Source organism: Mangifera indica, chromosome 14, assembly GCF_011075055.1.
Source record: "Mangifera indica cultivar Alphonso chromosome 14, CATAS_Mindica_2.1, whole genome shotgun sequence".
Taxonomy (NCBI): Eukaryota; Viridiplantae; Streptophyta; class Magnoliopsida; order Sapindales; family Anacardiaceae; genus Mangifera; species Mangifera indica.
Window position 1 is genome coordinate 2,622,179 of NC_058150.1, and position 23,609 is coordinate 2,645,787.

Here is a 23,609-nt window from a genome sequence, read left to right on the forward strand (position 1 = left end):
TTTCAACTCCTTAATTTTGAAAATACTATTACTCATCTGTTATCCAAATTTTTATGATAGATTTAGTGAAAAGACAAATAAAAACCCTTATTACAAAACTTAATAACAAATAAAACTATTCAACAAAAATTAAATTCAATTTGTTCAAGTTCGAGTTCAGTTTTATAGCAATCAAATTGAATTCAACTTGATACTAGCCAAACCATAAATAGTTTGTGAGCAACTCAATTTTTTTACACGTTTAGTAGTGGGTTAGTTGGGAATGGGAGAGAAAAAAAAAAAAAACGGAAGCAAAGTGAAGAAATTAAATTTGAAGAGTGTAATTAAAATTAAGCATATCATATGTTTTGCAAACTTAAAAAAAAAAACCTTTAATTCATTAAAACTGTGATCTTAAATTGAATGATAGGCGAATTGTCTTTTCAAAATTGAAGTGTGGGAAAAACAAAAAGGGATAAATCTTAGGTGGGAAATGGATATTCTCCTTAATGGAATTATAATATATATAGATTGATTTATATTATAAGGGAATATGTCAAATACAAGAAAGAAGTAATTTTGTGACACGTGGATTGAAGATAATGAAAACAAAATTTAAGAGAAATAATATGGCATTGTCAAATAGATAATTAAGGCAAGTCTTTGTCCTTTTTCAATTTAAACTTTAGTATAAAATGAACTTAAAAATTAACAAATCTGAATCACCGACAAATTGTCTTTATTCTTTGCTTTGCGAAATTTCCTGCCAACTATATTTGTAGGAAGAAGTATGCTTTTCTAAGTAAATAGAATTGACCGAACTAAAATATATGAAGAGGAGGATTGAATTGGAATTTTAAATTTAGTCAGCCCACCGACGCGTAAATCAATTGTCTTTCTGGTAAGTATCTGGCGTGATTTAAGCCAATGGTCCCGCTCTGTATGCCTGCAGCCTGCTGCACTTATTCCCACCTGAGGTTGACTGTAAACTTAAATTTATACTACCTTATTTTTTTAATTTTAAATATTTATTTGATTATTAAATTTTGATGTTAAAATTCTTAAATCCTGAAATTAGTATTTAAAAATTAATTAATACTCAAATTCCAACAAATCATGGTACTAGTAAAAGGCAAGGAGATTATACCATGTTCTCCAAGCACCTTCCTTATGAAAGCTAGGAGTGTTTGATTGCGGTTCTATAGAGATTAGTTTAGTAATTTATGTTTTATTATTTTTATTATTATATTTAATTTATAAATAATAAAATATTTAATTATTTTTTTATTATTAATAGTAATATAATAAATAATATAAGAGATAATTTGATTATCATTTTTATTTTAGATATTAAAAGATTATTAGGTCATTTTGATTTTATTATAATTATATATTTATTTATTAATTTTTTGATAAAGATAATCTATTTTCAATTAATATAATAAAAAAATATATTTTAGAATAATTATACCTAAAAATATTTAAGTAAAATAATATGTCAGTATTATGTTATTATCTCTAATCAAACACAATAATTATTTTTATTTATTTATTTTTATAAAATATTATTGAATATAGTAATAATTTATATTCAGTAACCATTAAAGTGATCTATCTTTAAAATAGTTTAAATTGGAGTATTTTGTTTTAATATAAAAAACTAGACATTGATTCTTTCTAATGTAAATTTGATATAAATAAATCATTTTTACTCTTAAATAACATCTATAAACAATATCACACCTACTTGTTTACCCCACTCTTACCCGTCTATTTTTTTTAAGGATAATTTAAGTATTTTGTTTTAATATTTCACGTTAGTTAGTCTAAAATTGTCGATTGTCGACAAGAGAAGAGGATAGGTGGGAAGGTTAATTGTCGGCCGATGAAGTTGTCATTGGAAAAGGAGAACAAAAACCATAAGGGAGCGTTTGGTTTGGGTAATGTTTGATTACTAAAATAGAAAGATTACCTTGAAGATAGATTACTTAGATAATTACTGGGTATAAATGATTACTATGTTTGATAAAATTTGATAGATATAAATAATTATTGTGTTTGGTTAAAGGTAATAAAAGATTACTAGTAAAATATTTTACTTAAATGCCCTTGAATATAATTATTTTTAAATATTTTTTATATTATTTGTCATATTAATTAAAAATAAATTTATTTTTATCTCAAAAAATTAATAAATAATAATTTTTCTATAATAAACTCAAGGTTATCCCAGTAATCTTTAAATACTTAAGGTGAAGGTGGTAATCAGATTACTGTCTATATTACCTGTCACGTCAACATTGATAATAGAAAATTACTGTAATATTTTATTACTGACAAACCAAACAAGGGAATAAAAGATAGATTACCAAGGTAACCTTAAAAACCTTTAACCAAACGCACCCTAAAGGGAAATAGTCATTTTTCAAACTTTGATTGAGAAAAATTGTTAGATTTTTAAATTTAAAGAGAAATGTAATAAACTTTTAGTTATTTTAAATATTTTTCTTAAATAACAATTTTATCCCTAGTAATTATAATAAAATTTAACAGATAGATGAGTATTTAAATTTTTAAAAAGTTAATGGATATGAGTTTAGGTTTATACTAAACCTTAGATGGGAATAAGTCTTTTGGCCTAAATGAAAATTTCTCTTAATTATGATATGTATGTTTAAAATTCTATTTTCTATAAATTTGATTTTCGATGAAGCATAAAAATTATCACACTTAATATGTCTTTTGTCCCCTCCCGAAAATTATTACTGATGAGCATGTTTGTTTTTTAAAGTGTTTATTTTTTATTTTTAAGTTATTTTTTAATTACCTGTGCAAAAGTGATTAACATTTAGGTTTAAAATACTTTTTTACCTATTGAAAAATTAAATCATTTTGTTTATTGTCTAAACTTTTGTCTTTATTAGTTTCTTTGATTTTTTCTTACTGAAGATTAATAAAATTTAAGGGTCTAACATCATTTCGACTTGCTCATTTGGATCCGTAAATCATACTCAATGTTCGAGCTTGAAAGTTGTTTGGACAAATTGTTCGAGAGAATTAAGAAAATGTTGAAAGTTAGATTTTGTGTAATGAAATGTGATTTGTATGCTAAACAGATAGAATTGTGTTTTAAAACCAAATCTTGGAGAAGAAAATGTTAATAATTTTTTATGTTAGTGCCAATGTACAAGATTTAGGTATGATCGTAAATTTCCTAATTAATTTACTCAACGAAACGAGGTGGCAAACTGAAAATGTAACTGTGATACCCTTAGGCGAATCCCACATCGACAAAGCATGGGAGAGATGCTGGATCTGTGTATGCTCTGTCTTTGGATCCCACATTGGTTAGTGGTGGGAGAATTGAATTGGTTAAATAGTCTGTGAGCTTCTTAACTGTTAAGACACGTTTTGGGTTGCAAAGCCCAGAAGCAAACCCATGATGGACTGTGTATCCAAAGTAGATAATATCTTGACAGTGAATCGAGTTATTGGACCAGGGATGTTGTAGTAACCATTTCATTTTCATTAAAAGTGAAATAGTTGAAATTGAATGATTTCAATTGCATCCGACAGGGGGTTTTGGATGGATAATGATTTTATACTTACATTGCCAAGACAAGGGGCAACCACGCGTTTTCAATTTCAAGGTCTATGGCCCGTCGTTTTAATAATTAATTAATCAAGTTGATTCATTGATGGAAGTCAACAAGGCATGTGCTCTCCATGTGATTCAAATTCAATTCTCTGTTTTGGCCAAACGACTAGTTTACATCCCATTTTCGGTGAAAGGCAAATATATACACGTAATAATTGAAAATTTCAAATATTTATTTAAAGTTTAATTTATTGTTATACATCCAAAAATTTTATGTTAAGATTATGTGTAAAATTGTTATTTTATTATTAATATTAAAATAATTAAAATTATATCTCATTCTCTCTTTTTTATTTAAAAAATTAATAATTTCTTTTAAGATTAAAGTTTGAAAAATTTACTTTTTCGCCCTGAGATTTGATATCAAAATATCTGACTACTTCTTCCAACAAATGATGACCCTCCTCTCTACCATTTCTCTCCCTCCTAATGATACTCTATCTCGAAGGATAAAACCTTTGTTTGGATGATGCATTCTTGGTCCAAATGAGATGACACTTTGTCTCATTTAGATGACAAAGGAAAACATTTTATTGTCAAGATAAAATGTCATTTAGAGAAGAAAGACGTTTCATCATCTAGAACGACGAACTCATCCTTCATCATCCTTATGAGAAGAGAGAGATGATGATAGAGATGGTGATCAACTTTAGGTTGGAAACTGATGATCATTAGTGGCGGAAAAGTAAAAAAAAAAACTTAGGGATTTAAAAGGGGGGGTCACATTTTAAAATTGAGGTTTTAGTGAAATTTTAATTTTCAAAACTAAAAAAAAAAAACATAAAATTCTATATTTTTTAATAATATTATTAAAATAATAGTTTTATTCTTATATTTAACTATAATTTTAACTGAAATGTAAATACGGATGAGTGATTGAGCTTTTAAACTACTATGAATACACTTTTAATATTAGATTAAAACTTGAGTGGGAAATAGTCCTTTAGCCAATCTTATCTAGGCAATTTACTAAATTAAAAACGTGCAATTCGATTGAAATACCCTTATAAATTTTACATTTTGTTTTGGATTATTGTTCTATCCACCAACTTTACACCACTGTTCTTAATAATTAATATTTCGTATATTTTTAATCTTCATGTCTTAGATGTTAATATACCATCTAATATACAAAGAGACAGAGATGGAAAAAAAGATGAATTGTCTTCATATTTTCCTTAACAACGTTTTTATCTTTGTCGAGAAGAGAGACAATCAAAAGGAGAAAAATGATAGAAATGGTCATCGTTGCCATCTTCACTGTTAGAGAGAAGAAAATCATAGAGATGGGTGAGGGAGGAAGGGGGAGCTCACTTTCTAAAATTAAGATTGAAAAAAAAATTTCTTTTTAAATTTAGAAAAAAATAAAATAAAATAATTTTTTTTAATATAATTTTAAAATAATAGTTTTATCTTAATCTAATAAAAAAATTTAATAAAAATTAAATGATAAATATATATTTAGATTTCTAAAACCCGACCGATGAAAGGTTGTTTTTATACAAAACCTTAAGTGAGAGCAAGTCCTTCGGGCAAGAATAAAATCCTAATTTACTAGTTTAGTGAAGTAGTACTTACATAAGCCCAAGTTGCCACTTTGTAATCAAGAGCCCAAGTGGAGCAGCTGCTAATTCGATTTTTTTTATTCTTTATAGAAAAATTTCAGAATTGTTTTATAAACTTGACTCCAAGTTAACATTTTTTTTTTTTTTTAAATTGGATTTTGAAATAAGAAATAATAGAGGACGAAACTCCAGTTAATTCCCATCTAATATCAATTACATCAATTCCGAAGTTCTCCTGTATAACATAATTAATAAAATAAAATAAAATAATTTATAACTAAATACATAAAATATATTTTTGAAAAAATTAATGTCAACTTTAATACATATTAATTTATTTCTTATATATTAAAATATCAATTTACCTCTCACATAATTAAATATTAAATAACATTGTAAATAAAATATCAGTTTACTTTGAATTACCCTTACATGTTAAAATATCACGAAACCCTCCACATTTTTATATGATTGTTCATTTTGAAACACATTTCAAAATACTATTTAACACACCACAAAATAATACATAATCAATACATAAATAAGGTTTTGAATAAATGTTTGAATAAATATTTCAATATAACAAACTTTTTCTTTTAAAATTGAAATCATGATATTAAAATTTAAATAAGAGTGAATTCAAAGCCTAGGGTTTATACATAAAAGATAATAATAGTATTAAATTAGGGTTTTGTTTATATTCTATTAAAAAATCAATTTTATTTAAATTCCTTGAATTAAGTCATTTTAATTAATTTACCATAAATAATACAGTAAATATGCTCAAAGTATAATTATAAATTATTGCATCCTAATTAAATTTGAATGGTCACAGCACACACGGCGTCCAATTATTGACACGTGTTATCGACATAGACAATCATTAATTATTACACGTGAGATTTGCGAATTGTGTTTGGTTTGTAATCTGCTTGGGTAGAAGCAAATAAAAAATCCCAAGAATTGTGGTTCGTGATCGGCACGCGCATTTTCGTTTCAGCTCTGTCTCTCCTTGGGATTTGAGGTTAAAGTCTTCGCCATTCTCTCCTTTTCATTTCTTGTTTGAACCAAATCCTGAATTCCCCATATGATTTAATCACCTCTATATATATTTATTCGTTGAATCGTACTTGTTTCTGCATTTTCTCTTGCTAGAATTTTAATTGATATTGGTTCAATGCATATTTCAGAAGCTGAACCTGGAATTGTTATTCCTTGAATTTTTACATTTAGAGGGTTGTGTTTGTTTAGATATTATTGTGAACCAGCAATATTTGAAACATGGGCTTAAAATTTTTTGAAGTAGAGAGAAGATTTTCTGGGAATATTTTGAAGGTATTTTACCTCATAGAGGAAATTACTGAGTAAAGATGTGGAAGATTGAGGGCTTTTAGGAAGGGACTTGTTTTTTTATTGATGTGGCCAGAGACTTACTACAAGGCTTTGCTCATATTTTTGTGATTGTATGCTATAATAAACAATCTGAATTTCCTTTCTCTTTTCATGTTCTCATTGCCTTTAAACTTTTATGAACCAGAGATAAGAATCTTTTTTTTTTTTTTTGGTAGATAAATTTCTTTGAGATAAGCCATGGGTTTCTTCTTTAAGGGAATGAATGAAGATCTGTCTGACTGCTCCTTTAATGAGGGGGATATTCAGAAATGTCCATTTCTAAGGAACATCAACAAACCCACAAGCTTTTCATTCTCGGCAGTGAATTTTCCAATGCCTGTAAGTTATCGTCTTTGTAGAGTGTTTTGTTTGCCTTGATGATCTTTATTATTTAAGTGTTGATGAGAATTTGTTTATGCTGAAAACTGTTATTGTCGTTGTGGACTTGACTTTGAGCTACTTCTTCTACAGGTACGGGGAGCCAAGGGTCCAATATTTGAAGATGGTCCAAATTTTAGCACAGCTTTTAAGCTCTTTCATGGGAAGAATGGGGTTGTTCCTCTTTCAGAGAGGTCTTCTTTTTATAATGATAATGAGCTTGAGCCTGCATCCCAGTTCAATCCCTTGGCAGCAAAAGCTGCCACGATCAGCCTATCAACATTTGGCTTAGGAGGTCCGTTCAGCTTTGGCCCCTTTGATGACAAATGGAAGAAGAAGCAGCAGAAGAAATCTGAGGCACCCAACAAGAGAGACACGTCTTCACAGGTAGATATGTTCTTTGGCAAATTTAGCATTATAGTCTAATAAGGGAATTGATCTAATAAAAGTTAAAGGTAAAGGAAAATTCATTTGATTAGGCGATCATTTTCAATCAAGCCCTGGGCTTGCAACTGTGGAAAGGCAAGGGATTTTAAGATGGGCCATTTAAATAATTCTTATTCTGTGAAAAATGAATCCAAGATATTCATGTATAAAAAGTTGCTTTTGTTTCATTAGCACCACCATATAATCCTTCATTCTAAATTTTAAACTGTGTGTTAGCAGACAGGATCTTTAGCTGGCATTATTTAAATACAGGACTGAATGATATAAGAAACTCCATAGAGACGCATAATTTTGTAAAAGCTTCGGTGCATAGTGCTTAAATCAGTAAGAAGAGTAGCTTTCTGTCCCGACAAGAAGCATTTGACTACTTACTTTCAATTTCAAGGGGGATTTTCCTTACCTGACTTGCCCTCAAGTGGCAACGAGATCAAAGCAAAATGCATGCAGTTGATGTGCCAATAATCAAAGAATCAGGCAAGGCAAATAGCCAGAAAATAGCAAGTGCTTGAGAAGCAGTAAGGGGTGGTTAAAAAAGGGAGCTATTGAAGGACTTATTTAATTGCATCAATTCATTCCTGAGATGGTTTACAACAAACATTTAACTTTCAATAAAACTATGTGTACAAATAATAATGTATCACCATGTGATTAGATATTATTTTATCTTTAATTTTCAACTATTCAATCACATGATAACACATCGTTGTTTGTACACAAAATTATTCACATAACATTATTCTTTAACTTTAGATGATAAATCTTATTATCTACCTCATCATAATTGTAAATTTTGATGATAAGTTGTATTCTCCTTATATTCAACTGACATTGTTTTGGTTTACTGATCTAACAGAACCCTAATTCATCAAATCATGAAGCAATAGGAAAAGAGTGGTTAGAGATGGGAAACTGCCCAATTGCAAAGTCTTACAGAGCTGTTAGTCGGGTCCTCCCACTTGTGGCAACTGCCCTTCAGCCGCCACCTGGAGTGAAGCTTAGATGTCCGCCTGCTGTAGTTGCTGCAAGGGCTGCCCTAGCTCGGACTGCCCTTGTTAAAAACTTACGCCCTCAGCCACTACCTGCTAAAATGCTTTTTATTGCTCTCCTGGGAATGGCAGTTAATGTGCCATTGGGTGTATGGAAGGAGCATACTCAAAAGTTTTCTTTGTCCTGGTTTGCAGCTGTGCATGCGGCTGTGCCCTTTATAGCTATGCTTAGGAAGTCTGTTGTGATGCCCAAGACAGCTATGGTACTGACCATTGGTGCATCTATCTTGGGGCAGGTTATTGGTTCAAGAGCTGAGCGGCAGCGGCTGAAAGCAGTGTCTGAAAGGGATAGAGTGGCAGCACAGACAGCCATTGCTGCTGCTGTTGCAGCATATAGTCCAAAACATGTTGATGGAACTACTGGAAATCACTGCTGTTCAGTTTCTGTTGCTGCTGAAAGATCCACTTCTATTTCAGGCAATGTGTGCTTCTAACATAATAAGTTGTAAGTGTGGAGTTAAATAGCAATTAATGTAATAAATATTGATGCTGGTAAAATTTAAAATTTTGTATTGGAGAGGGACCTGCTTTAAATTGATATGCAGAATGAACCTCAGTCCTCTTTTATATTTTATGGCTCACTGTTCAATTATGATTTTACGGATCCTGGGAGTTCTTGTTCTTCAGTTTATTTGAACCAATGTGTGAATTACGTTATTTCAATGAATACCCATGAGGCATTATCAACAGTTAACTTTCTAAATGGAGCTCAACAGTTTAATTCAAGTTAGACTTACTCAGACGTGCAGACAACAAAAGAAACACTGGAAAATTTGCAAAACCATATATCTACAAACAAAATATAATCAAATTCGGGAAAAGTAAGGTACTTTAATACACTTCATAAGAAGTTGAATTTTAATTAACTAAACCCTTCACGAGATGATAAAGCTACAGAAACAAGGTGCCTGCCAGGCCATGTATGAGCCCCCAAAACTGCTAAACGTAGGTCGCATCAACCTAAATCAAAACAGTGCATTGAAAACGCTATATACCATCAACATAACATGATATTTGACAATCAGGCATCAATTAGTACATATTTCTTCTAGTCTCTTCAAAAGCCACCAACTTTTTGCCTTGAGGCATTCCCGTAACTTCCCGGGGAAATGCCACTGCGGCTGCTTCCATAAGCAGGAGGAGCTGTATTCAGTCCAGGACAGTCTTTTGCCCAATGTCCAAATTTGTGGCATTTATAGCATTCATCAGATGCACCACCACCTACTCCGGGAGATACCGAGTTGGAATAGCCTCCTGTCATGGACTGTCCAGGCCCACTCATTATGCTCGGGCAATTTGTAAAGCTATGACCAGCAGCCCCGCAGCTGCTACAGCATTCCTGCATGGGAGTGCCAGCTGCAGCAAGCCTTGAACCACTGTACCGGTTTCCATACTGACCCATTTGATTGGCCATTAACCCAAAATCTCTACCAGCATTGCTGTTAGTCTCCACATAGTTTGGAACTGCTGATGCAGGTTGTCTGTTTCCAATACTCTCAGCTTCTCTAATACTCATCCCAGAATTAGGAACTGAACTTTCTGCCTTTGAGTTAAAAGCACTTGAATCTCCTGATTTAAGTTTAGCCACCAAATCAATAAGAAACCTGGTATCAGATATATGATTATACCTTTCCACCTTGACCACTGTTGACTTTACACGCTGTTCATCACTGAATGTTTCCTCCTTCACTTTCAACTTGAATATAAATTTGGAAAAGGTAGCATTACGAATGGCTTCTGAAAATTTCTCTTCATTTTGATCAACATATTTCAAGTAGTACAAATCTTTTGCAGATATGCCCAGGATCTCCTCCCCACACTCCTGAAATGCAGTTACCCATGTTAAGCCAGTATGATCCTGTATCTGGAACTGGAGTATATACCTATAGTCGCATTCAGCAACAGACTGGTCACACCTCTCACAATGCCACCTCCCATCTCCATTATTTGTGACCTTTTTGTTGCATGGTCGATCCCCATTCATGATAGGACAAGCTGTGTAACAAAAATTGTCAAATTTTATGTATACAACAGTTGCATTGACAGTGATCCAATCTGGCTTCTCCTTTGTCCCTAGACCCTCATCTTTAATTTGAGATATAGTCTTTCGGACATCCGACCTAACCACACTCAATGTTTCCCTGGAAATGGAGACTGACTGGATATTCTTCCCCTCCTTGTCAAACCATTGCCTTAACTTCTGAGCCTCGGGAAAGTCAGGTTCTATAAACAGCTGACTTGACAGAATAGTCCCCACTGATTTCCCATTAAAATCATTGACCCTGGCCGATTTCACAGCAAGAACTGGAAAGACCCCAGAATCACACATTTCTTGCAGCCTTTGCCCATCATCATTACAGAAGGTTCCCCATAGGGTTAATTCAACACTTCGCCCAGACATGTCTTTCAAATGGAGGGTTCTCCTGTAAGTTTCAGTACCATTTTTTCTCATTATTGAAGCAGCTGGACTAATAAATGAGACTACACCAATAACATCCACAATTGAGTTGTTCTCCATGACTTCGATATCACTTATCGAACAGAAATGAAACTGCTGTTGTGGAATTGAATTGTCATCGTCCGCGCACAGCTGTACCATTGATGTAGTATCAAGAAAAATTTCAAGATCATTATGAAGGTGGTTGAAGGTCTTTTGGGCAGGTTTCAAAGTTCCCCTAGAGATCAAATAAACTTTACCTGCTTCAACTTGGTGGTAAAATTGGTCTGCCACTGCATTAAAGCAGGTTGCCCTGATTTCTCCACCATCAGAGTCAAGAAGATCAAAATGGAAAACTTTACCATCACCACGTTGATTGTTATAGTGCCTAAGTTCTCCCTTGGATGTTACACGAGCCTTGATTGTCCACTTGCCCTGGTAGGGATTAAGGGCACCTATGGGAATTATCCTGAGAATTGTTTCACTTTTAGCCACTTGTCCTCTGTTCATATACATAGCAGGTGGCTGCATATAGGGTGGTTGGGGCGTACGAGCATAATTGCTTTGATAAGATCGGGAAAGTTCAGGCCTAGAGTCACCAAAACTCATGTTCGGATTGTTAAATGTTCCTGACCGAGCAGAAAATCTAGCACCAGACTCTGGTTTAGAATAACTGAGTGTTTCATTTGTTGTAACATATCTTGCAGGATCAGAATTGCTGGAATACGAAGCACCTGATAATTGATTCATTCTCACACTAGCTTGTTGTGGGAATGTACCGCTTACATATGATTTATCAATAGGCCCACTGGCAAGTGAGCTTCCACCATACTGTTGAGGATTCCCTGTAGCACTTACATTTGATTTATCAACCGGCCCACCAGCAAGTGAACTTCCACCATGATGTTGAGGATTCCCAGAAACTGTCCTCGATTGATCATTGGACATTTGCGCGGGTGCAGAAGGTCTTTGTGCAGGTACAGGTTTTCCAATTAGCTCACAATTTTGCATTATCACCTCCAAATCCATAACAATAACAATCCTGAACCCAGCAAACAAAATTACCATCTCATCAAAACAAATCCAACATACAAACTATCGTAACACAATTGAATGTCCAAAACTAATTAGAAAAAAAAAAAAAAAACCTCTCTCCTTAAATTTATAAACAGTCCCATTTTCGTAATTCCATTTTCTAAGCACAACCAGTAAGGAATATTTTACACTATATCTTTACTTTAATACTGATGAAAAAAGATAACAAATTTCTTGCAGATAATAACCTTACATGCGGTTTTGGATAACGTTACAAGTGAATTTGGTCAATCTAACAACGGAGCCAATCTGCAATTGCCCGGAATTGACTAACTCGTTCCTCTGAGTAGCAAGCATGCCTTGTTGACTCAGCGACCCATCAGATAGCACCATTCTGAATCTCTGATGTTGCTGTTGCTGTTGCTGCTTAGAAACAACAAGCTTTAAATCCATCACTTGAAGCACAGGCATCAAATGGCTGTCCGACGTGACATCACCCTTGCATATCAACTCTATTGCGCCCTCCGTCAAATTTATCGCCATCCCTGTAACGAAATTGGGAGATTGATCCAAAATGAACTGAAAGTTTGAAGCTTCTGTGAAAAACCTAGGAGAGAGAAACTAAAGCGCCATAGCCAGTGAATAGTTTGAGAGGGAAAATGGAAGGTTAGCTCTTTGGAATTTTGGGCTCCAAGTGAGAAATCTTTGCCAGCACGTCTGCTCCACTTCATTTGTTTAGGCCGAAATATTTCCCACCCGAACTTTGATGCAAAAACAAGGGAAAACTAACTAATATCCCACCCATTTTTTGGGCTAGCTCAAACTCATACCCACGGGAGATGAAAATCCAATTTTCCCACCCATGACCAAACTGCTGTCCAATTTCTCAGTTAGGGATAGAGGCAAATCGACATTTTACTATTTATATTAAAAAGTTATAAAGTTAATTACTTTTCACCCCCTTTAGGTTTTAGAAACTAAATTTCATCTTTAACCAAAGTTTTTAAACTTTGAAAACTAACATTTTTACCCCCAAACCTAGGGTTTTCATATTTTTCAAAAAGCAGCCATCCCCCATAACTTTCAAAAATAGCAGTTTCACCCCCGTTCTTCAATTTCATCTTCCGACGTCATCACCAACCTCCTTCTTCTCCTGGTGCGACGACGGTGGTGTGACGAAGAGAACTTCATCTCCTCGTCGCACTTCGTCGCACAATGCAACGAAGAGACAGAGATCTTTTCGTCGCACCACCCTCTCTTCGTTGCTCCACCCAAATGACAAAAGACGACACTTCGTCGTCCAGATCTGGGAGATAAAGGGTCGTCCTTTGTAGTCAAAGATGTGAGATCGATGGAATACGTCGGTCGTCGGTGGTGGCCGGAGAAGGAAGCAAACCCTAGGGGTGAAATTAAACTTTTTAAACTTTGGGGATTGGTTTAGTTGCAGTTTTTAAAACTTTAAGGGGAAAATAGTGAAATTTTAAAGTTTTAAGGTTTTAAACAGTAAAATATTGATTTTACCCTGCCCCTAACTGATAAATTGGACAGCAGTTTGGTTATGGGTGGAAAAACTGGATTTTCATCTCCCGTGAGTATGAGTTTGAGATCGGCCTAAAACATGGGTGGGAAATAGTCCTTTGCCCCAAAAACAATATTTCATGTTCAACTTAAAAAACTCACATTCTCACTTATCATCTAATTTAATTGGTTATTCTTCTAGTGTTAGTGGATGAAAAATCAAACTATCATTTAAAGGAAATTGACAATATATCTGAGATTACAAATCTCTTCACTTTCCCAATTTGCATAACCATTTTACAAATCACTTTTTGTTCTGTAAAAGAAATTCATGAATAAAATCAACAAAACATATAAATTATTCCCTAAAAACTATTAATGGAAAGAGAGATTAAGAAAAATACAAGAAAGTGGCAAAGAAGTCTTCATTGGAGGAAGAATAATCGTTTTGAGCTTAAAATAAGTGTCTTCGTGTATTTATTTTATCTTGTTAACTTTTCAAATGAAACGGTTTAAAAAGTTCATTTACATAATTGAAAGGGAGATTCAATTCCAAAAAAAGGTGAAAAAAAGAAGAAGACAAAGGGAAAGAAAGGAAGAAATAAAATATCATTAATGGGAGTGGAAGATTGAGTAAGAAATGAACTTTTCTATCCTAAAGGGTGGCAATGTGATTTCATCGAAGTTTGGATAAAACTTTTAGCCATTGAAAATGTTCAAATGGGTTGATATTTCTAGAATCTAGACCCGAACCGACTTGTCCTATGAATTTTAATTCGGGCGGGCGGGTCTAATCTGATCCTTTTTATACCCGAACCTCAGTAGAAGAGTTCGCAGAAAAAGTCGTCGTCTTCAGGTTACCTTTCCCAAAGTTTGTTCAAGTTTCTAAGGCTAAGCATGGACTTGCTTTCGCTTTCTTCGCCATTATCTCCTCAGTTATTTTCTATTTCTAAACCAACTTCCTCGCTTCGCTCCAATTCATTTTCTCTCTCTTTCAAACCCATTTCTTCTCGTAAAACCCCGAAGTTATTCGCTAAAACCCTAGCGCTTCCAGAGCAACATCAACATGTGCATTTATCTTCTTCTCCTCAGACCCCGGCCACCGCCATGCGAGGCGCAGAGGGTGACGCCATGGGCCTCCTTCTCAGAGAGAGAATCGTCTTTTTGGGTAACCAAATAGACGATTTCGTAGCTGATGCCATTATTAGTCAGCTTCTGTTACTTGACGCTCAGGACCCTACCAAAGATATCAGACTTTTCGTCAATTCTCCTGGCGGCTCTCTGAGGTAAATATTTTTTCTTTTTTTATTTCAATTCATAATTGGATGAATTTTAGAAAATGTGTTCGATATTCTTAGGTATTATGATTTTTATCTTCGTTAAACTCCATAGAAAACGAATAGTTTGTAATTTCACTAATTTTTAGGATTGCATTCAAAAACCGTGTTGAAAAGATTTTAATTCATTTCAACCAAAAGAGTTTTCATAAGGTTTCTTTTATCCTTGTTTTTGAAAACAAAATCCTTAATTTATTTGGTTTATGTATGGCAGTGCCACAATGGCTATATATGATGTGGTGCAGCTGGTGAGAGCTGACGTGTCCACAGTTGCACTTGGCATTGCAGCATCAACTGCTTCGATAATTCTTGGTGGTGGCACCAAAGGAAAGCGTCTTGCAATGCCCAACACGCGAATTATGATTCATCAGCCTCTTGGAGGGGCTAGTGGGCAAGCAATTGATGTGGAAATTCAAGCGAAAGAAATTATGCATAACAAGAATAATATTACCAGAATTATATCTGGTTTCACTGGTCGTCCTTTCGAACAAGTGCAAAAGGAGATTGATAGGGATCGATACATGTCTCCAATTGAAGCGGTTGAATATGGAATTATCGATGGAGTTATTGATAGAGATAGCATCATTCCTTTGGTGCCTGTTCCAGATAAGGTCAAACCAAACTTCAATTACGAGGAAATTAGTAAAGATCCAAGGAAATACTTGACACCAGATGTTCCTGATGATGAAATTTACTAGCATGGAGTGTTTTTTAGTGGTATGATATATTTTCAACCTTTTTTCCTGTGCATTTGGGCTATAATTTGTGCATAATTCTAATTTTCTTTGTTTTCTACCTATTTTATTGGAATGAGCTTTAAGAAGGTGATGCTTTTTATAGGGAAGTTATTTACTGTGATTTGTTAATAAAAATCTGGGGAGTATGCCAAGGACTTCTAAAAGTGTCTTCATATTTTGCTTTTTCTAAGAGTTATGCATAAGACAGTTCTGAATAAATAACTTCTCTGATATAGACAATTTTAGTTTATGGTGTCTCGTATCGATATATGGTCATAACATCTATTTATATACAAGCTTGTCTTGACCAATATGAAAGTTAAGATGTCATTGATTTATTTCTCTTAAGGAAAAAGTTATGAATGCTGTGGCAGGATTTAAGAAAGTACTGGATAAACCCCCACTGCACCTATGTTTTCTGTTTCTGAAATTCTGTGGATGACAACTGGCCCCCATCCATTTTCATGTGGTTTGCTAACTTTAGTTTAGTGTGTGGTCACTCAGGAACCTTAACCATGAGAAATTCACTGAAAGTTGTCTGAATCTTAATCTAACATATATGTTGTTTCTATTCTAGATGAAAATTATTTACCATCATGTTTAGAGTGTTAAAATTCTTGACAGGTTTTGTCTCCTTGCTGCATAGGTTTCTTAATTCTAAAGCTGGCTGTGAGAATGGTACCAGCTATTATGGTGCAATTTTCTCACGTAATAGCACCTTGATGTACTGAATTTGTCCTTTGAAAATTGTTTGTCATATTCTACAGTTTGAGGGATTTAGTGAAGTATTTCTTCTTGAAACACCTGGAATATGTTGCCCATATATATTCATCGGTCCTGCTAATAATGCTGAAATAAAGAGGCATATCACCCTTCATGTTTTGTATAAATTCATAGGGATAAAGACAAAGGTCATTACCTTGTGGGTATTCTATCTTCTTGTAAATTACCCTTTGGGCATGCAATTCCCATTTACTCACTATCTCTTCTGTCAGTCTCACTATCCACAAAGTTACTACATAGTGGCAAATTTCCTCTATCAGATGTTGTTGCTTTGTTCATTGACTGTGGAATTTGAAGCTAGAATCATGATCCTTGCAGCTAATGCGTAATGTTATTATCTACTCTCAAAAAAAGCTGGGAAAAATTAAAAACACATAATCATCATCCTTGTTCCCCATTCCACTACATGGTTTATTTTGTAGTGATATTAAGGGTAAAATCATGATCATAAAACTATGGTTTAGCTTCTACGTAGTCTAAAATTAAAATCTACAATTCCTATGTCTGAAAATTAAGAGAGAGGGATATATATGTTATTTTGATTGCTTTATGATCGTCTGAAGAAGTTTGATTGTTGACTTTTTTCTTGTAATTGTACAAATTATTACAAAGTTCTAGTTCCCAGTATTTGGTGTCATGTATAAAATTTTGGATAGCTGTGTATCATTATTATTATAGTTGCTAGTTCTATTATTAGTTGTTTTGGTGGCTGTATTGTTGTTGTGATGTTTTCACTTGTTTCAAATTTCTTGAAATTGCATGTGACAGAAAGTTCTTTTCCTCCTTTTTTTCTTCTAGGTCTATAAATCAATCAATGGATTCTTCAGCTAGCTGTAGTCTCATGTATTTCCTGCAAATTTGGGTGAATGGTAATTGGCTCTCCTAAAAATTGACTGGGATGACCTACTGCAGTACTTGGAAGCAATGCTTAGTTAGATTGGTTTATGATTGTTCCGATTCATTTTTGTTGACTAGAGATTGTTTGAGAATAGCTTTGCACTTTCTATCTTTGCCACCTGCAATATCAGGTCATCTATTCAAACATGTTTGCCTGCTTGTGAGCCAAAATGAAAAGATCTTTGACAGCTTTGTGACAATTCTTGCAGATAAAGTAAATGCCTATACTGCTATACATAAACTTCAATCTGTAATTGACAAATTATTTTGGCCTTGCATTTACTGTTAGATTTTTGCTTTTTTTGAGAAATTTTGATGCCTCATCTTTTGTTTTGTGATTTTTGGTCATTGCTTATATATCTTTGGGGATTTTTTTCTTGTGTAAGTCTACATTCTACAGTCCTATTGATATATTTAGGCCAACAGTTTTGAACTGTCACTTTTCATGCTTTCAAAAAGTCATGCACATCGAGTAAACACAGCAGTGGGCCGTGTCGGAGGGTCTGGCTTGGGTCGCGGGCTTAAAACATTATATAATGTTATTTTTTATTTTTTCCAGTCAAATTTAATAGAACTCAAAATTTTATTAGTTTTACAAACCGGTTTGGTTGCTGCTACAACATTGATTTAATAGAAAATTGACAGATTTTCTAACCCATGATTCTTGTCGAGAGAATTAGAGTAACCTTCCAACTTGAATTTTTCTCAAGCCTCAAAAGATTTGTTGAGTTTAAATGGGAAAGTATATTTATTTGCTCACTATTGGGTTTTAACTACTTAATCAGGGTAAATCTTTAGATCAAGGACAAAATCTTGTGTGATTATAAGCAATCTTAACAATTAGAGTTTAAAAGGGAAAGAAAATATGGACATATCTTTTTTCAATCAAGAAGATTGATATTGGAAAGCACAATTCCTTTATTTTTTTTCCTATTATGAACAAGATTATGATTTTGAATAATGGGATTTTTCTATTTAACTTTGGTTATGTTTTAGGGTTTTTTAATCAAGAATTCTGAATGATTTCCTTTTTGACGGAGAATTTGACAATATAAATAATGTCGATAATAGTATTTAACGACTCAAACTGGTTTTCATCTTGACTTGTGCAATTTCTGACCCTAATAGGTAAGCATTACAATATCAAGTTAAATCTTTTGAAAACCCTCAATAGCATTGATCTGTTTTCCTTTTTTAACCTTTTGGAACAATTATGTAATACTTGGTAACTAAATATTGTTGTATTTGTTTCAGGAAAAATGGATTGGGAAACAGCATTGGATAGGTTCGTTCATGGTGATAGTGATGGAGAATACGAGCCTCCAAGAATTCCAAAAGTGTTAGGCTTGGAAGGGATGATTGAAAATAGCAATTGCAGTAAACCTTTTGGGAAGGAATTGACAAAAAGTGAATTGTTCCTATACAAATCTGACGTCGAAGAATGCTTGCTTCCTCTCTTGAATGGACGTGAGAATATTCGTCATGGAATTCCTGTAGATCCATATAATATTTTATGGGAGGAAGTATCAGATGGTTTTCCTTCTTAGGCCTGACGAAAATTACTATGTCCTTAACAATGGATGGTCGCAATTTGCAAAGGATGATGAGTTTCAAGTGAAAGAGTATGTGACAATATGGATGTTTCGCCATGTTGGGACTAGAAAACATTGCGGAGATTTTCATATATATATATCCTGTCATGGGTCAAAACCCTGCTTCCAAACCGGCCAAAAATTATAAATCCGGTTGGCTTTATTTAATCTCAGTCTTATATAAAAATGATTGTTGAAATTATTTACCATATATAATTTAACAAACAAGTGAGAGGAAGGAAACAATTTGAACTAAATTTTTATATAAAGTGAAAAATTTTAAAAATAATAGTTCTGGTCTGGGAATCTAAGAATTCAAGGAGAAAAAAACAGAGTTTAATTAACTGTAAAATAAAAAATGTATTAATATTACATGAGTCGTTATTGATTAAAGTAATTACAAATATTGCCGGCCAACATTACTCAGTAAGCTCTGTAATTACATGGAATTATCTGCAATTACGTAATTTGTTGTGCCATAAACTTGAAATAATACATTTTTATTTACTGATCTCAACCAGTTAAAGCTATTTATTTTTTTCGAATATATTTTTAATACATAAATATATAAATATAATATTATTATCAGATAATTTTAAATTAAAAATAAAATAATATTTAATGATGATTAATTTAACGACCCACATAATTAGCCCATTTGCATGTCGAGGTTGACAGTATTTTTTATTTATTTTAGATAGTTTATAATAAAGATACAGGCATGGCAGTCATGTTTGAATTCTTTTTGGATAGCCTCTTCAAAAATTATTTTTTTAATTAATTTCTCTTATTGAAAACTTACGTCGTTCGCTTTTATGGTGGCGTGGACTGATGTTAACACAAAGGATTATTTTTTGCAATATTTTATCTTTATTTATTCATGATAATTAATTTATATTAATCACGCAATTTGGTGATTAAGAAATAATTAATAAACAATTAAGGGATTCAACGACTACAATTTTAATATAAAATCTAATGTGAAATTGAGGGTGTAATTTTGCCGCCAATTTCCGACCGTTGAAAGCCTCAGAAATTAACAGAAAAGACAAACATATAGTTTAAAGAATCAAAAAATAAAGCTGAAAATTCATGCCTGCTAGATGCTTAACATTTTTCTAAAGTATGAGAATACGCGTATAATGGTCAACTGAGTGAAAGCAGATTAATTTTCAGCACCATCTTCAACTTGGGTTCTCTGTGTTTTTGTTTTTTGTTTTGAGAAAATGGAGAGATTTTAGGGTGGTTTGTTTTTTTTTTTCCTCAAGTGATAGATGGTTCAGAGGAGTGAGGGGGAGAAGGGTTTAATGGAGGCTGAGGAAAGAGGGTTTTCAGAGCTGTATAGGAACTCAAGCGAGGAGATGTTTTTGAAGTCGTTAATGGAGACTTCCATTGGAATGCCTGCTCCAACTATGGAAATGCTAGGGTTTAAAAATATTTCTCAGACTTTAAGAACTGATAGTGAAGAGCTCTTCAAAAGCTGGCTCATTAATGGAGAGGCAAGTTGATATGCAATTCTTTTTAATTGGGTTTTCATAATATAGGAATTATATTGCCCATATGTACAAATTTGTTTTTCTGAATGAATTGTTTATTGTTCAATTGGTACTATTGAATTTGCAGAATCATGGCCACAATTCATCAAGCATAGCACATCGAACACGACATGCATCAAGAAGGTGAGTAGATTCAAGAGTAAATTTCCTTAAATAAGGCAGCAAACCATCGGAGATTTTTTTTTTTTAATACAAGAAAACTTTACTTGAGCTGGATCCCCCCTTGGGCATAGAAAAAAGATTCATAGACCTGTTTTTTGATTGTTTGAGGGCAACTTGGAAGAAGATTTAAAAAAAACTCCTTAGCTTTAGAAATCAAATTCTCAGCTTTTAAATTGATTCGACACTAAATCTCAGAATTTCTTCAAGAATTAATCATAATGTTTTGTATCATATTTTAAAACATGTTTACTTTGAATGATTTCAGGATATCCACAGAGCTAAACAATTTGTCTAATCACCAACATGGAACTATGCTGCAGAAAATAAAAAGCAATGATGTTTTATTTTCACAGAACGAGCCTCAGGCTGAAGAAATCTCGGGTGATCTTAATCAGCATTCAGTGCGGTAATCATCACATGCTTCCAAGATCTGTTCTTTTAATTTCAATGCCTACTATTAATTTGTGTAATGAAAAAAAGTCCCCATATTTGGTCTCCATTTTCAACAGGAATGCAGTTGAGAGAGGACTCCAGGCTAGTAATTTATATTTAGCCAAGGTTTGCTCATGTCTAACTACTAGGAAATATCAGTTTCGGAAAGATTAAAGATCTTCTGATGCATCTCGACTTCTGTGCAGGCCTGGTTTCACAGTTCTCAACCAATGACAAGAAGTCGATCCTCTGAATTGCGGTATTATTGTTATCCAACAAATGCTTACAGAATTCAAACACTTCCTTTGATATAATGAAGATTGAGAAATTATCTATTTTGGATTCAATTTTGCATTTCAACTTCACCTTGCTTGATTTGATATAATGCTCTTTTTGTAGGAGGAGGTACGCTGCTATGCAAACAACTCTAGGTGTGGAAGCTATGCACAATGCTTCGCGGTATGGCCCCAACAAAATGAAAGAAGAATTTGCAGATCCAAGTAGTTTCAGTGATCTTCCTATGTGTGAGGTTCCCAATCAAATAGGCTCATTCATGTCCCCGTACGATTCCTCCTCATCCATATTCAACACTCTGAAAATGGGTAATGTTGATCAAGTATCCTCTGTTGTAAGTATGCTAAAGGGTACCTTAGAACGCAAGAAACTGAATAACCAGACTGAGAAAGAAACTGCCGAGGAATGCTCAAATGGGATATATAATCCTGCTCAAGAAGTTATCATCCATACTAGTTTCAGTCAAAGACATGTAAATCAAATTCACGAAATGCCTGGAGCTTTTCAAGAATTGTCTGCTGGCCAAGTGAAGAATCCTCCAGTTCTACAAGGAATTCAAGGATCTCTGGATCTTGATTTGGAAGGTTTTGTAAATCCTACACACGCAATTCAGTTGAGCACTGTTTCTCGGGAGCCTTCTCAGAGTGAATCTTCTGCAGCTGCACCAGTAATCTCATCTGGCTTTGAAGTATGTGATGGTCCTAGCAACTCAGGTCAAACTCTAAGCATCTGTGAGAGCTCCAGAAGACAAGCTGGAAACTCCATAAGCATAGAAAATGGCTCTAAAGCAAAAGGTACATACCGTTTACATACTGATGATGAAATGCCTTATGTCACAAAGTTTGATAGTATATTCTTTCTTAAACTGCAGATATCCGCGAACGAATAATCGACAATTTGAAAGATGACCGAAAGGTATTCTCCACCCCTGGACAATGAGGACAATTTTTCTTTAAAACCTGCAAGATTTTACTGATTTCCAGTTTGCTTTAATTCTTGTTTTGGAATGTTTAGCAGAGGGGAGAACTCGCTCGATCTGGATCTGTGACTTCAGCTGGTTCAGGTAATAAGTTATGGTTAGACTTCACGTGTATGAAAATTTAGCTTTCCTATTCATCCATTGATCCTGGATTCAAGTAATCTATTTGGAAAATAATTACTTCAAAAAATATAAGATGAATGGTTACTTACCCAAAAAAAAAAAGAATTGTATAATCTCTCTGACCAACTAAAACTATGCAGCAGACAAGGGAGACCCCACGAAAAAGCGGAGGGTGGAGCGGTCAAGAAAGTATGTAAATCCTTTCCATAACTTGAGGAGATTATCCTCTTCCTTGCATAATAACTTGTTCTTCCATACTCCAAAGTTCCGTATATTTTTCATTTTACTTATATTTCATGGATTGGTGATGTAGGATGGCAGAGGCAAAGGAAAGGAATTTAACACCAGCGATTCCATCTGATATGCAGTCAGTCTTGAAGCGGTGTGAAAATCTTGAAAAGGAAGTGCGATCACTTAAACTTAACTTGTCTTTCATGAACAGGTAATTAAATTTGCTTACTCTGAAAAACTCCATCCAATATTAACAAAATAATCGTCTTTAGATCTCCATGCTCCTCTTTGCTTTAAATAATGAACAAAAGCATTCTGGTTTATGAACCAAGAGTTGTACTATAAATTTTCAGGAAGGATTCTGAACAGACTAAGCAGATAGAAGAACTTCAGAAGCAGAATGAAGAATTGATGGATGAAAAGGAGCGTCTCCTGGAAGAGATTGAACGGATCATCTCAGAAACGGGAAAGATGTAGAACTGACTAATATTAGTCTACTCCGGCTCCACATATGTTTTAGCAGCAAGCTAATTATAGGTTACAATTTCGAAGGTTCCAGAGATCCAGTTCAGGTATCGAGGACCAACATGCAAATGAACAGGCAAAAGAAAGACGAAAAGCCTGCCCTTGATGTATCTGTATTCTGTATAGGCAGGATGGCTTGTTTGGTAAATACATTAAAAGAACATCCTTATGGGTAGTAATCCAATCTCTAACTTTGGTTATAGTAGATTTTGGAAAGATCAAACCGTATTATTGGTTTTAGTAGCAAGTTCCAAACTCCAATTTGTTGGGAAATTCATCTCATCAAGCAAAAGCTTTCATCCTCTTGAAGCCAACAAGCATCTACGAATTTGTTCTTAAACCAATTTCTCTTGCTGATAGAGTTTGGCAGTATGCTGCAAAAACTTTGATTTAATGTATCAGGGTTCCAGTTTTCCTGGAGAATCAAAATATAGCCACCCAGCTCTTGATGATGAAACCACTTTAGCCGAAAAAGCTGTATGAAAATTTCAAATCTTTCCCTTCTT

The 23,609-nt window shown here is 33.7% G+C and overlaps 4 protein-coding genes and 1 long non-coding RNA gene across 8 annotated transcripts; 4 read left to right on the forward strand and 1 right to left on the reverse strand.

Annotated features, from left to right (window-relative positions):
* Positions 1-6,092: 6,092 nt before the first annotated feature.
* Positions 6,093-9,069, forward strand: LOC123196037. 2 transcript variants are annotated; one of them, XM_044609920.1, is made up of 4 exons: positions 6,093-6,226; positions 6,771-6,933; positions 7,066-7,359; positions 8,273-9,069. In XM_044609920.1, exons 2-4 carry the CDS (start codon positions 6,793-6,795, stop codon positions 8,897-8,899), a joined length of 1,062 nt encoding a protein of 353 aa, XP_044465855.1. In that variant the 5' UTR covers positions 6,093-6,226; positions 6,771-6,792; the 3' UTR covers positions 8,900-9,069. The 2 variants fall into 2 exon arrangements, with proteins under 2 accessions (XP_044465855.1, XP_044465856.1); XM_044609921.1 differs by having other exon boundaries at positions 6,108-6,226; positions 6,811-6,933.
* Positions 9,070-9,251: 182 nt separating this feature from the next.
* Positions 9,252-12,662, reverse strand: LOC123196035 (replication protein A 70 kDa DNA-binding subunit E-like). 2 transcript variants are annotated; one of them, XM_044609918.1, is made up of 2 exons: positions 12,191-12,662; positions 9,252-11,944 (listed from the first exon to the last, which is right to left on the reverse strand). In XM_044609918.1, the coding sequence occupies exons 1-2, from the start codon at positions 12,478-12,480 to the stop codon at positions 9,523-9,525; spliced, it is 2,712 nt and encodes a 903-aa protein (XP_044465853.1). In that variant the 5' UTR covers positions 12,481-12,662; the 3' UTR covers positions 9,252-9,522. The 2 variants fall into 2 exon arrangements, with proteins under 2 accessions (XP_044465853.1, XP_044465854.1); XM_044609919.1 differs by having other exon boundaries at positions 12,186-12,316.
* Positions 12,663-14,268: 1,606 nt separating this feature from the next.
* Positions 14,269-18,969, forward strand: LOC123196953 (ATP-dependent Clp protease proteolytic subunit 4, chloroplastic-like). 2 transcript variants are annotated; one of them, XM_044611115.1, is made up of 3 exons: positions 14,269-14,741; positions 15,007-15,509; positions 18,464-18,969. In XM_044611115.1, the coding sequence occupies exons 1-2, from the start codon at positions 14,353-14,355 to the stop codon at positions 15,488-15,490; spliced, it is 873 nt and encodes a 290-aa protein (XP_044467050.1). In that variant the 5' UTR covers positions 14,269-14,352; the 3' UTR covers positions 15,491-15,509; positions 18,464-18,969. The 2 variants fall into 2 exon arrangements, with proteins under 2 accessions (XP_044467050.1, XP_044467049.1); XM_044611114.1 differs by lacking the exon at positions 18,464-18,969 and adding an exon at positions 17,111-17,487 and having other exon boundaries at positions 14,271-14,741.
* Positions 18,970-20,422: 1,453 nt separating this feature from the next.
* On the forward strand, positions 20,423-21,100 carry LOC123196742. Its single transcript, XR_006497731.1, has 3 exons — positions 20,423-20,480; positions 20,785-20,925; positions 21,029-21,100. It is a non-coding gene; the product is annotated as an uncharacterized LOC123196742 (long non-coding RNA).
* A 40-nt stretch (positions 21,101-21,140) lies between these two features.
* Positions 21,141-23,547, forward strand: LOC123196740 (protein CYCLOPS-like). The gene is made up of 7 exons (XM_044610841.1): positions 21,141-21,210; positions 21,351-22,039; positions 22,117-22,160; positions 22,263-22,308; positions 22,491-22,536; positions 22,661-22,789; positions 22,932-23,547. The coding sequence occupies exons 1-7, from the start codon at positions 21,182-21,184 to the stop codon at positions 23,053-23,055; spliced, it is 1,107 nt and encodes a 368-aa protein (XP_044466776.1). The 5' UTR covers positions 21,141-21,181; the 3' UTR covers positions 23,056-23,547.
* The last annotated feature ends 62 nt before the right edge of the window (positions 23,548-23,609 follow it).